The sequence below is a fragment of the Capra hircus genome, chromosome 13 (assembly GCF_001704415.2).
Source record: "Capra hircus breed San Clemente chromosome 13, ASM170441v1, whole genome shotgun sequence".
In the NCBI taxonomy this organism is placed as follows: domain Eukaryota; kingdom Metazoa; phylum Chordata; class Mammalia; order Artiodactyla; family Bovidae; genus Capra; species Capra hircus.
Genome location: NC_030820.1, coordinates 65,267,022 through 65,281,174, shown reverse-complemented (window position 1 = coordinate 65,281,174; position 14,153 = coordinate 65,267,022). Strand labels below are relative to the sequence as shown.

At 48.5% G+C, this 14,153-nt stretch overlaps 2 protein-coding genes across 3 annotated transcripts in view; one reads left to right on the top strand and one right to left on the bottom strand.

Moving 5' to 3' along the window:
• The window catches only part of SLA2 (Src like adaptor 2), a 28,529-nt gene extending 25,761 nt beyond the window's left edge, over window positions 1-2,768 (top strand). Inside the window, exon 8 of one of the 2 annotated variants that reach the window (XM_005688519.3) lies at window positions 338-2,768. In XM_005688519.3, the coding sequence (XP_005688576.2) occupies window positions 338-503 (166 nt within the window). In that variant the 3' untranslated portion in view covers window positions 504-2,768. The remainder of the gene's footprint in view (window positions 1-337) is intronic. The other variant, XM_013968921.2, reaches the window with a different exon arrangement.
• LOC102177994 (uncharacterized protein C20orf24 homolog) lies at window positions 1,473-8,872 on the bottom strand. Its single transcript, XM_005688679.3, has 4 exons — window positions 8,552-8,872; window positions 6,571-6,674; window positions 3,210-3,339; window positions 1,473-2,019 (listed from the first exon to the last, which is right to left on the bottom strand). The coding sequence occupies exons 1-4, from the start codon at window positions 8,663-8,665 to the stop codon at window positions 1,978-1,980; spliced, it is 390 nt and encodes a 129-aa protein (XP_005688736.2). The 5' UTR covers window positions 8,666-8,872; the 3' UTR covers window positions 1,473-1,977.

Genomic DNA, 14,153 nt, shown 5'->3' with positions numbered 1-14,153 from the left:
CTGGACTGGGGGCGTCACCTTCAGGGACACCTGGGAGCCACTAAGCATCCTCTGAACTCAGAGGCCAGCCCAGGCTCAGCGGGTCTGCTGGGGGGACCAACAGGGATGCCAAAGCAGGCACGGATACTGGGCATGCCTGGACACCAAGGTGGCCAGGGTGGAAGGGCAGACAAGATGGGATACCACAGAGTACCAGCCCTGAGTGAGGTCAAGCAGGGGTCTGATCTGACAGGGAATAGGAAACCAGGGGGTTTTCAGCAGGTTGAGAGCAGGGACTGTGTGGCAGGGGCGCAGAGGAGGCTGAAGCTCCTGACCCAGCTCGGTCCCTTCTCCACAGCTCCCTCCTGTTCTCTGAAGCATCTGCCACAGGGGAGGCGTCCCTCCTCAGTGAGGGGCTCCGGGAGGCCCTGAACTCCTACATCAGCCTGACTGAGGACACCTCCTTGGACGAAGCCAAGGCCGAAAGCAGACGGCGAAAGGGGAACCAAGGCTGCAGCACCTAGGGCCCCATCTCAGCTCAGCCTGAGCAAGCACCCGAGGCAAGGCTGCACGGAGGGGGAGGGAGGGCTGGGACACAGAGGCATATCCAGTGTCCCACCAGTATCCTCTGTTCCTTCCCCTCTTAGTCCTAAGAAATCACTTAACCTCCTCCTGGCACGATGACTTGGCCTGCAACCTCTAGTTCAAGTCTAGAGCAGTTAAGAACAGGGCCAGGACTCCAAAAAGAGACCAGATGTCCCCTGGGGTCTGACCCAGTCAGTTCCTGAGTTTGGGATTTCCAGTGTCATCTCCTGCCTGTCGAGAGTCATTTTCCATCCCACAACTCCTCCCACAAGGTAGAAAACCACCACCAGCATCAAGGCGGAAGAAGTAACCATTTAAAGAAAACTGACCACACCTCTTAAGGTGGACTGTGGCCTGGAAGGAACAGGAAAGCAGAGGGGATAGGTGGCTTAAACAGCAGCAGAACCTGGGCTGGCCAGCTCCCACCTGACCGCCATGCCAAGAGCAAGGCCTCTGACAGTCCAGGTCCTCCACATCCCCGTTAAGCCCCTTCTCTGGACAGTCCTAGCTCTCAGGTCTGTTTCATTGTGTGGCTCATCCTTTGAACCTGACTATGCTTTTCTGGCTACAGCAGTCTTGCCACCTTGTGGCCAAATGCAAAATGACACCATCTGAGCCCAGCACACTGAGGCGAGGTTATAGTCACATTCCCTGGGCAGGGGCATCAGAGGGTGGTGAGCCCTCGCTCCACAAAGTCAAGGCCACTGCCGGTACCAACTCCAGTCCTCCATTTCCCTGCTGCCCATGAAAGGAAAGGGGACTGGCTGAAGCTGCTAAGTGAGCAGAGAGAAGAGGGAAGAAGGAAGGGGAGGGGAGGCCACCTCTATTGGGGAGGGGCCTCTATTGCCCTACTGGGTTCTGAAGCTAGAGTGGAGGTGGGAACGGCTTTACCAGTATCATCAACAGGGTCTCAATTAAAGATCTGATTTATTCAAGTATCTGAAAACATTCTACAATGAAAATCGTTATCAGATGCTGCTTGTACTGTGCTATGGACCATGCACATACTGCCATACTGTTTTCAGAAGACTTGAAATGCCCATGATTGGTAGTTTAAAAACTGTACACCTGATGGAGAAGGAAGACAATTTAATGTTTCATCCAGATCCAGAGGTGCAGCAAATTAAAGGACAGCTCCAATTGGCAAACAGGTATCTCATGATGGTCTCCAAGAAGAAACGGTTGGCGATGGACAGTTCAAAAGTGCTTCTCCAAAAGGTGGATGGTTCTTTAAAAAGTTTCAGGTCGCAACCCTTGCAGAAGACACTGACGCCCAACACACGGATTCTCGGTCCAGGAAACATGGGTCTTCCGGGTTCCACGTGGCTGGGGAGCCCCTACCAATCATGCTTCTGTGCTGTGACTAAGAGGGTCCTCTGGACCAGACAGGGAGCAGGCTGGGGCCGTGCACCATCAGTCATAGTGGATGGCAGTGTAGAAGATGATCCAGATGACCTAGATGGGAAAGAAGCAATGTTTATAGGTCCCTTCACCAAGAGGGTCAACACAGGCTCCTACTCCACCAAACAAAAGTGTCCTAACAAAGTGCGCACGGTGGACTTCCTGGGGGCTAGCCAACGTGCGAGCTGCTTGGGGGCTTATATAATTTCACTGAAAACAAGATGTCTCCAGTAGAACCCAGGACCACCTTGCTGTGCTCCCAACGGACCCTGGACAAGTCTCTCCTCCTGCCAAACATGCAAGGGCTTGAGTTACAGATGTGGAAATGATGGAGGAAAAGTCAACTGTACTGCTAGCAAGGGTTAGAACTGGCAACACGTGAAAACGGAACTCACGTCATACCCTGTCAGCTTCGTATCAGAGCAGAGGTTCTCAAACCTGACTGTCCTTGGCAATCTTCTGGGATTTTTAAAAACAGAGAGATGCCTAGGTGCCACCCCCCAGAGATTCTGATTTCATTGGTCTGGGCTAGGGTCTATAACTTTTAAAATATAACTTTGAGATGTAATTCATTGTTCATAAAGTTTACCTCTTTAAAGTATATACAATTCAGAGGTTTTTCGTATATTCAGAGTTGTGAAAACATTTTAGAGCATTTTTGTTACCCTGGAAACAACCTATTCCTGTTATCAGTTACGTCCCATTTCCCTTTCCACCCCTGTCCTAACGACCACTAATCTACTTCTTATGCATATGGGTTTGCCTCTTTTGAACATTTCACATAAACAGAATCACAACATGTGGCCTTTTGTGTCTGCATTTTTTTCACCTAGCATCATGTTTTCAAGGCCCATCCATGTTGGAGCCTGTCCCAGTACTTCAGTCATCTTTATGGCCGAGTATTTTATCTAGCCATTTGTCAGGTGATGGCAAATGCAAAAAATTTCCATTTGGGGGCTGTTATGAATATGTGTTAAACGTTTCCCAGTTTTCAATATGCAGCCAGAGTTGAGAATTGGATGCAGAAGTTGACAGTGAGCCCTGCATTCACTTACCACAGGGAGATCACCCCACAGTGCATCACCCGACATCTTATTAATAAGTCAAGAAAGGCCCTCCAGCCTCAGGAGTCTTGGAAAAACAGTAGGCAAATCACACAATGTAACTATCAGAGGGCTCCCCCTGAATAACTGAGAGCTCTAGGAAATGACACACCCTGCTGTGGCATTCTCAGTGACACTCACCATGAACAAGGCAAACGATGTCATAAACCCTTCTTTCGTGAGCTCCCACGTGCCGCCATATTCTTCCTCGTCTATCTGCAGGTAGTTGCTGAAGTAGACGTACAGGACACCCGCGTTGATCAGGCAGAACCTGGAGCAAGGGAGGACAAGCACCAAACGTGAGCCGTAGGCGTGGAGGACCCAGGACTGCCCCCAGCATGGTCTAGCTCGGTCAGGGCTGGCAGCTGCAGTTAACCGTGTCATGGGGACAAATGAAATGATCCATGAAAACCCACCTAGGTCCTCAGTGGGGCTGCCCACTTGGTTGTGTTAGAGGAAAAAAAAAACAACCTCTTTTTAGTTGATCAGCAAGCATATGTAAGTTCTCCTACCCCCTTGAAGTAAGACAGAAGGCTGATGAACAATCCCAAATAGGACCAGTTTCTGATGGCCTCCAGGTAGCTGCAGCTCGGGAAGAGGGGTGGCCATGGAAAAGACCCATGTGAAGCTGCTGCTTCCTGGCCTAGTCGGGCAAGCAATGGCATGGTAAAGCAGCGCCTGATAATTCCCAACGGAAGACAATTTCTGAGTGTTCACTGGCAGCTACTGCTCTTGATGCAGAGATGAACATGGCAGTGCCAACCGCCAGCTCACCATCTGTGGGGGGCAAAAGCAACAGTCAGAGTGGACTGAAACCAGAGGGTTCAGAAAGGTCTCTGACCCCTGTAACATATGATCTAACTGGTGCAGGAATCCGAATCCTGAGAAGAGTGACACCGCACTGTGCTCCACTGATCGCTTGGCGCTGCAGCTGCGTAAAAGCGGTATTCATAAAGGGATCAAAATTGCACCTAATCTTACGGCGGACCATATGCCTTAGGCCACACCCCTCTGAAGGCTGCAGTGGAAAATGCAAAGAGAACAGGTTCCTCCTGTTCTGTGGATGAAGTGTGAGCTACTGCAGGGCATGGTAGGGCAGTGTGAGGATAGGAGTGTAAATCCTTGTGCAAGGCGAGGAGGGGGTGTGCTATAGACCTGAGGCTATCTGAGCAAAGTGAGGTTGACGCAGGGTAAGAGTAGTCACTGTGGGCTTTCTCAGGCTGGAAAGAACAGGAGTTGGGAGACTGGTTTAGTCCTGTTTCAGGACATCAGTACAAATAAAGTTTGAGGACAGGGACTGAGAAAATGGCTGAATGGGGAGGCAAGAAGCCCCAAAGGCTTCGCGCCTAAGTGCTTGGGAGAACCATAGGTCCAGCAACCGAAGCAGGGAGTCAGGAAGAACAGGTGGTTTTTCTTGGATGTCACGCAAACTACAGTCCTTGGCTCAGCTATGTCATGGCCGCATCCTTATCTGCTACTAGAAATCTGGGGACCCAGCCAATGTGGCCACGTCCCTCTGGCAGGAGTTTCATTTTGGACAGGCTGAGTTAGTGGCTCCTGACAGAGCCTGCTAATGGGACTCAGAATGTCAGTGGGGCTCAGCTACTAAGCTCATTTAGAGTCTCCTACTCTAAGTGTGGTTGCTCAATGAGACGAGAAAGGGAAATACAAGTGAAAGAGACACAGGGTGACAGGGAGAGAGAAAATGGCTGACACTGGGCCTGCCTGCCAAGGGTCACATGCTAAGTAGAAAGTGAAGTCATAGAAACACAGTATTTAAATGTCTGGTGGTCAAGGAAAGGACTGGAAGTCTCCACACTGAGATTTAAGGATGGGCATCAATTCTATATTGTAAACAGGAGAGAACCACACAGCAAATGTAAGAGACAAGCCTGCTGGATTGGGGCGGAGGCGGGGGTGTGTGTATGTGTGTGTGTGTCGGGGTGTGTGTGTTCGTTGCTCGTTGTGTCCAACTCTTTGCGACACCATGGACTATAACCTACCAGCCTCCTCTGTCCATGGGAGTCTTCAGGTAAGAACATTGGAGTGAGTTACCATTTCCCTCTCCCGGGGATCTTCCCAACCCAGGGACCGAACTCGCATCTCCTGCACTGGCAGGCGGGTTCTCTACCACTGAGCCACCAGGGAACCCTGACTAGCGTGAGTCTTTGCTTTATTATTCCCAGATTGGGTGACTTCAGAGATATCCCCCAGGGCTCCTGTAAGACAAGGCAGGTGCAGGGGGTTCAAACCACTGTTACCCTCTCTTAGAAAAGCGATCTGGGGAAGACAGGAGACTACTTTTTTTGGCTTTTCGATTGCCTTCTGCCATCTCTGGCCATTTTCCTGGTATCTGCCTTTTTTTCTCATAGTAAGCTCAAATGGGGTGACCAACATTCTGAAAATGTGGTCTGTATCTCCATACCACTACCACCCTGAGAAGACCTCTATGAACCCCAGGTCCTGCCTGCATCTCATCATCCTCAGTGAGTCCTCATCAAATGTCCACTCTGTCAAGAGTGAGTTGAAGGATAAAGCCTATGGTTTCCTTGGACAAATAGTTTGCTCAGCATCATAAATCAAAAACCCTCTTTAGCTGGGAGAGAGAACTGTACATTCCTTTTCGGTTACCTTCTGAGAAAACAGCCAACTCAAATGAGTTTGACATGATTTCACACTTTTCACCCCAGAGTAAGGAAATAAGACATGTGATCACAACTAACACATCTATGTGGTTTTCCAATGTTGAGTACTGACCGTTTGTTTTCCCTGTGTGAAAAGAGAAAAGGCCAGAGATTTGCCTCTCCATTTCTGCCATAACTTGCCCACGACTCCCATCTTAAGACAATTCCCACAAATCTTTTAAAATCAACCTGGTGGGCATGCAGTGACTTCTTAACAAGCTGAGCGATGACCAGGGGCTGGTGTCAAATGCTGCCACTGGCCATGGGTGCACAATAGAGGAAGAAGGACCCGATCTCCTACTTTCTCGCTGCCTTTAAAATGTAGGGACCTGGGGCTTCCGTGGCAGTCCAGCGGTTAAGTGCTTCCACTGCAGGGGACACGAGTTTGATCCCTGGTCTGGGAACTAAGATTCTGCATGCCATGTGGCAAGGCCAAAAAAAAGTAGGAACCTAAAACAACTTCTGCCAAAGCCAAGATTCAGGACATCCAGCACAGTGCACAAGGGAGTGATCGTCAGGTACAGGAGCTCTTCCACCTCCCAAATTTGCCTAGACAACAAAGGCCATGTCAGAACTAGATGCCTGTTACCAACAGGCAATATAGCAACCTCTTGCATGAGGTCACTACGGACCCATGAATGAATAAGCTAACCCAGATCTTCGTAAAGGTAACGTGCCTGACCCGAGATATTCCCAGGCCTGTTGAACTGAGGAGTGCTGCATCAGACCCAGGAGGGCCTTCATGGGGCCAGTTTTCTGCTTTAGTTATTACACACACACACAGAAACCTAAAAATACAAAAAAGACCCAAGACTTACCCTGCTATTCCCAAGAAACCTCGCAACGGCAACACTCCCCAAATGACACCTAGGACCACAGCAATGATCTGTCGGAACCAGTAGATCACATCTAAAAATTCATCCTGTAGAAAAAAACAGAGAATGCATGCATTATCTGGAGGGGGCACCACAAGAGAGCCTTTCGTATCAGGTGAGGAACAAAATCTTTCTGCTAAACTCATCTTCCAGAGAAATTTCCCCCCAAAGCAATGGTATTTGGTTCTCCAATCTCCACATCTTCTTCTTATACTAAATTGTGGTAAAAAAAATGATACATATTTACTTATCTTGGGACATCCCTGGTGGCTCAGACAGTAAAGAATCTGCCTGTAATGCAGGAGGCATAAGAGACGTGGGTTTGATCCCTGGGTCGGGAAGATCCCCTGGAAAAGGAAATGGCGACCCACTCCAGTATTCTTGCCTGGGAAGTCTCATGGATAGAGGAGCCTAGTGGGCTCCAGTCCATGAGGTCAGAGTGAGAGAGTTCTTGTAACACGTGAGGAACAAGTTTAGCAGAAAAGCTCCCTGCTAAACTCTTCCTCCAGAGAAATTTTCTCCCAAGACAATGGTTTTGGTTCTCGAATTCTTCTTGTACTAAACTGTGCTTTAAAAAAAAGATGATATATTTACTTAAGTGATGGCTTCCAGGGTGTTGTGCTCTAGATAAAAATTTTAGAAAAATCATTTACCTTTTTTCCCCCAGAAGCTACAAAAATGAAATCGCTGTGACAGTTACTGAGCTACTGGCCAGTTATGTGACCTGGGGATACCTGGACAGACTAGCCACAGGCGGAAGGGCTGACTGTGAACCGATTCACTACCACTTCCCCACACAAGGAATTCTAAGTCAGTCACAAAGGAGGAGGCTGAATTAGAAACCAAAGTGAAGAAGGTGCCAGCACATCTAATTTTCATACAGGAACATGGAAGATTCAGGTTTCTGACCTTTCCTGGACCGCAGAAACCAGTCCTTACACAAAGAAAGCAAGCCATGACACAGCAAATCAGGGAGGTTTCACGGCAGCTGGGCAGGACAAGGGCACTTTCAGGAAGTGCCTCCCATTCACCCCCGCCCCCTTACAGAACCCCAGGAAAACCTATTTCATCATTCCAAAAAAAAAAAAAGGGAAAGACTGCAGGTACAACAATCTTTTCAGGCCAACTGGAATCAAGCTATGTGCAATAGTTCCTTCCCCACCATGGAGCAGAGGTGGGGAAGCGCTCACACTCAGATCTTCTGAATGCATGTGACCACTAAGGACATCCTGAAGTTCCCCAACCATTCCTCACACACATTTGGTGGTGTCTCTTCCACCCATACTCCCCACCACACACATGCACTAACGCTCACCCCTGAAAGGTGGTCTCAGTCTCCCCTCTTAACTCTCACACTTATTAGGGTATTCAGTTTTCTCATTTGACAGGAAAGCAATGGCAGCTCACCTTTGGTGAGCCTCACTATGTGCTAAGCACTTTAACGCAGCAGGTACCCCACCTCAGAGTTTTTTTTGAGACTCAAGTGAGATGATACACAGAGAGAACCGGACACATAGTAAGTATTCAATAGACGTCTGCTCTGGTTACTGCTCCTGCCAACGACGCTGGTACAACATCAGTCACTTACTCAAGATCCTGCTGGCACTAAAAGACGGAGATGGAATCGAACTCAGCTCAGTTTTGCTGTTCAGGCAGCGACCTGCCTGAGGGGACAACTCCTCCACCCCTCCTCGCGGCTTCCCGAGTGACCCAGGCGATTTCACCCTTCGACCACTCTGTGATGAGCCCCGAGCCTGACAGCTGGGCCCGCGCAGTTCGCCCCGCCATCCTTGGGCCACTCGCCCCGCCACCCCGAACACTCGGCCAGGCCCGGACCGGGGCAGGGGCAGGATCGGGCCTGTCCTTTCGTCCCCGAGTCCCAGCTGGCTCCTCGAACGTGCGCCCCCGCTAGGCCCCACCGCACCTTGTCTTCCCAGGCCGCGTCGCTCCGCAGCACCTTGCTCCAAACAGAGACTTTGAGGGCCCCGTTGGCCAGCTGCGGCTGAGACGGCTCCTCCTTCCGCCGCCCGCCGCTCATCCTCCCGTCGCGCCGCCCGGGCCGGGCCTGGGGCGCGCGGGCCGATCTAAAAGGGGTCGGGGTCGCGGGTCACGGAGCGCGGGTCGGCGGTGGCGGCGACAGCGACAGGCTCAGCGGATCGGTTCAGCGGCGCCCCTCCGGCAGCCTGCACTTGGCCAAACACCCGGGCTCTGTTGGCTCGGTAGAGACCAAGCGCGCGGAAGGCGGAGCCACGCAGCGCCGCGCGTCCTCCTCCCGCAGACGTGCATACGCAGCCAATCAGCGGCCGCGCAGCTGTCCGAACGCAGGACCAGACGCCGCTTCGGCGCAAGCGCATTATGCGCGGGGACGTGACGGCAAGCTTCCGCTGACCCCGCAGTAAGGTGAGAGGGAAGGGACAATCTTGGTAACGACGACGCCATGAGCGCCAGGAGGCGCAGCGGAAGCATAAGAACGATGTCACCGAGGAAGGCGAGGTTAAACAGGAGCTTCATCCAGTCCGCCACAGCTTGTCCCTCGAGCAGCGGGGCAGAACACGGCCCTGCCTTACCCGAGGCGTCCTTTGGAGCCCAAGCCTTGCTCCCCGGGGGCCCCAAGTTGCCCCTCAGGGTTTAGCCCTTGCTTGTTTTCCCCGAACCTTGCAAGTCCCTTAGGACCTTGTTCAAAAAGTTCATTGTTTTGTGTAGTAGTAACTTTAGTGTCTCTAAATGCCTAGCGTCCTCTTTTGACAGATGTGAGCCCTGAGATCCAAAGAGGGGAAATGATTTTCTAAGGCTTTCGAGCGTGTTGGAACCAGCTGAGGACTCCTCAGGGGAGAAAGGTGGCATCAGAATATCTGAGCATTCTTCCAGCGAGCGTGTCCTTGCTACGCGCTTGGTTAGTGGTTCACAAGTGTGGTTCTGGACCAGCAGCAGGTGCATTACCTGGGAATTTGATTAGAGATTCAGATTCTCAGATCCCACTCAGACCCATTGAATCAGAAATTCTGGGGTGGGGCCCATAATCAGAGTTTCAGCCAGCCCGCCAGGTGGTGCCCTGCGCACACTGTGCAAAGTAACAAGGCGCATGAGTCCTGTGTGGTAGGTTTATACAGGCAAAGTAACCTGCTCTGAACCACTCAGCTAGTATCTGGGTCTGTCTGATTTCAAAATCTGCACCCTGGGGAGTTTCCTGCAGGTCCAGTGGTTAGAACTCGATATGCTTTCTCTCCCGTGGAATTTGGTTCAATCCCTGGTACCTGAAAAAAGACCCCGCAAACCAGAGGGGCGCCAGAGATGATACTGCAACAGACATTACTTTGTCCTCACCTGGTGGTATGGCCATATACCTGACATGGGTGTACACCTTTCGTCCTAACTTTCACATTATCAGCCCTCCCTCCTCTGAACCATCTCCCCTATGCAAACCTAGAGTAAAGCCTAACCAGCTCACTCCAGTTTGGACATGCATCACTGATATAAAACCTATTTTACAGACTCCCTGATGGCATGCAGTGCTGGAGACAGATCATTCTATCCCAGAATGTTGGAAGAATACCTGGCCTGGAGCCAAAGACAGAAAAAGTTAAGTTTTTAGCCTGCTGGGTCTAGTGGCAGAGGATTGTAATGGGGAATCTGATGTGGGCTGTTAGGGAACTGAACTCGGAGGGAAGAGTAGGAGTTAAGAAGAGGAAGAGGGAGGGGAAAGGAGGAGAGTATTCCAGGAGATGAAACCACGTCTGCTATTGGTGAGGAATAAATCCACAAGTTAGGGTCGGAAGGGGAGACTCGTGCTGAATAAGGTTCTTCCAGTTTTATTGAAAAGTGATGTGCAACACTGTGTAAGCTTAAGGTCCACGGCATGATGGTTTGATTTTACGTATATTTTGAGATGTTTACCAGAGTAGGATCGGCTAACACCCACCTTCTGAGATAGATAGAATAAAGAGATAAGAAAGACAAATATGGAAAAGGAAAAAGAAAATCTGTGATGAGAACTCTTAGGATTTACTCTTTTTTTTAATTTAAAAATTATTTATGTATGTATTTTTGGCTGCACTGGGTCTCCATTGCTGAGCTTGGGCTTTCTCTAATTGCAGCAAGTGGGAGCAGCTCTCTAGTTGTAGAGCATGGGCTTCTTATTGAGGTAGCTTCTCTTGTTCCACAGCATGGGCTCTCGGGCCACGTGGGCTCAGCAGTTGTGGCACGTGGGCTTAGTTGCCAGGCAGGTAGAATCTTCCTGGAGCAGGGACTGAACCTGTTTCCCCTGTATTGGCGGATGGATTTTTAACCACTGGCCCCCCAGAAAAGTCCAAAATTTCACCATATTTCAGTGTGTAGCTCTGTGACCCAGTGCGGTACATTTGCTGGTGGTCGCATCCATTTTCAGAACACTTTCATCATACAAAACTGAAACTCGGTGCTCACTAAACTATTAACTCCCTACTCTCCCTTCCCCTCAACACGTGGCAATTACCGTTCTACTTTGTGTCTCTGAATTTGACTGAGTTCCCCGTGAAGAGGGTAATTGCAGCATCTGTCTTTTTCTACTCGCTGATTTCCCTTAGCACTACATCTTCAAGGCTCATCTGTGTCATAGCATGCCAGCATTTCCTTTTGTAAGGTTGAATGATAACTTTCTTAAATGTCCACAGTGTATACATTCTGTTTATCCACTTATCTGTTGAGGGATACTTGGGCTGCCTCCACCTTCTTGCTATTGTGAATACTACTACAATGAATAAGTGTACAAAGCATCTGTTCAAGTCTCTGCTTTCAATTCTTCTGGGTATATACTCAGAGTGGAATTGCTGAATCATATCATACTGCCTTTAATTTTTTGAATTATTGCCATACTATTTTCCATTCCCACCACGAATACACGAGTCCCAATTTCTCTACATTCTCATCAACACTTGTTTTTTTAAACAGTCAACCTAATGAGTGTAAAGTGGGATCTCATTGTGTTTTGATTTGAATTGTGATGTCAAGCATCTTTTCGCTTGCTTGCTGACCATCTGTTTATCTCTTTTGGAGAAATGTCCATTCCAATACTTTGCCTATTTTTGAGTCTAGTCTTTTGGGTTTTTGTTGTTGACTTCTAGGGGTTTTATGTATAGACTAGATATTAATCCCTTATGTGTAATTTGCAAATAAAGTGCAATTTGTCTAATTTTTTGATCGTTGTTGGTGTTATGTTCAAGAAATCATTGTCAGTCCTATGTCATCAAGTTTTACCTCTTACGTTTAGGTCTTTGGTCTATTTTGAGTTAATTTTTAGTTATTCTTTTGCATGTGGATATCCAGTTTTCCCAGCACCATTTGTTAGACTGTCCTTTCACCACTGAATGGTTTTGGCATCATCATTTGACCATATATGCGAGGGTTTATATCAGGGCTGTCTACTTTATCCCATTGGTCTGTTTGTCTGTCTTTATGCCAGTGCCACTCTTTTGATTACTATAGCTTTGGTAAGCTTTGATATCAGGAAGTGTAAGTCCTCCTCCTTTGTTATTTTTCAAGTTTTTTCACTTATTGGATAGATATCCCTAGATAATCCATATGAATTTTAGAATGAGTTTTTCTATTTCTGCCAAAAAAAAAAAAAAGGCATTGGGATTTTGATAGAGAATGCAGTGATTCTGTAGATTGCTTTGTAGTAACAATATCAAGTCTTCTAATCCATGAGCATGAAATGGTTTTCCGTTTATTTGTATATCTTTTAATTTCATTCAGTGATGTTTTGTAGTTTTTTGACATGTAAGTCTTTCACTTACTTGGTTAATTCCTAAGTAATGTATTCTTTTTGATGCTATTGTAAGTGGAATTATTTTCTTAATTTACTTTTTGGATTTTAAAAGTAATTTTTATTTATTTATGGCTGTGCTGGGTCTTCGTTGCCGTGCACTTTTCTCTAGTTGTGGCAAGCAGGTTTCTCATTGCGGCGGCTTCTCTTGTTGCAGAGCACCAGCGCTAGGGCACAGGCTCAGCAGTTGTGGCACACAGGCTTAGTAGCTCTGCGGCACGCAGAACCTTCCTAGAGCAGGGATGGAACCTGCGCCTCCTGCATTGGCAGGCAGATTCTCTACCACTGAGCCACCAGGGGAGCCCCTCCTTTTCGGATATCTCATTGAAGAGAAATAGCTGATTTTTGTATCTTATAACATTGCTGAATCCCTGTATTAGTTTAACAGTTTTTCTGTGTCTAGAATCTTTAGGGTTTTCTACATATTGATCATACCATATGCAGAGATAACTATTTCTTCCCCCTGCTGCTGCTGCTGCTAAGTCGCTTCAGTCATGTCCGACTCTGTGTTACCCCAGAGATGGCAGGCCACCAGGCTCCCCCGTCCCTGGGATTCTCCAGGCAAGAACACTGGAGTGGGTTGCCATTTCCTTCTCCAGTGCATGAAAGTGAAAAGTGAAAGTGAAGTAGCTCAGTTGTGTCTAACTTCTAGCAACCCCATGGACTGCAGCCTACCAGGCCCGTCTATGGTATTTGCCAGGCGAGAGTACTGGAGTGGGTTGCCATTGCCTTCTCCTTTTCTTCCCCCTAAGAAGAGTTAATTCTTTATATGTCATATTGTATCATATATTGAAGCTCTGATTGGAACCCCAAGATTCACTACATCTATCTTTACAGGGGAGGACAGTGTCACAGAAAGTTTTATTTGGAAAGCTGCTTAGATCTTGCAGTCCAGCCCAAGGTCACTTGGTTAAGTTAGAGGTCCAACAGGCATCTTAAACCTCATTTGTGTTCCTCCTCTTATCTTTCTGTGCTGTGCTAGTCTCTCAGCGGTGTTTGACTCTTCATGACCCATGGACTGTAGCCCGCCAGGCTCCTCTGTCCATGGAGATTCTCCAGGCAAGAATACTGGAGTGGGTTGCCATGCCCTTCTCCAGGGGATCTTCCCAACTGAGGGACTGAACCCAGATCTCCCGTATTGCAGGCAGATTCTCTACTGTCTGAGCCACCAGAGAAGCTCAAGAATACTGGAGTGGGTAGCCTATCCCTTCTCTGGAGGATCTTCCCAGCCCAGGGATTGAACCCGGGTCTCCTGCATTATAGGATTCTTAACCTGCTGAGCTATCAGGGAAGCCCCTTAGCCTTCTAGGAGCAGACAAAGCCAAGCTGGCAGCGTGCAATGTCTTTGCCTAGAAAGCATTCATGGCACTGAGACTGGTTCCCTTTCTTCCTTTCACCCAAAGCTTTCCTTATCTTAGGAAGTGGGGAATTTGGCTGAAACCCAGTGGATCCATCTGGTTAAAATAAACGTCTTGGGTGGTCCAAGATGGAAAAGAACTTGATGAAGAGTCAGATTTGGAAGGAGAAATTTTGGCTTTGTGAGGTGGTTTTTTTTTTTTTTTTTTTTTAGCACCAGTTAAATGTATGTCACTCTTGGGACCAAGTGTTCTCTTAGTTGAATGCCCCTATACCACTGCCAGCTGCTTGTAGCAGGGTTTGGAGGAAGGTGTGCTCTGAGGGGCAAGATTGTGGCCTCAGAAACAGATGGAATCACAGAAACCAGGTG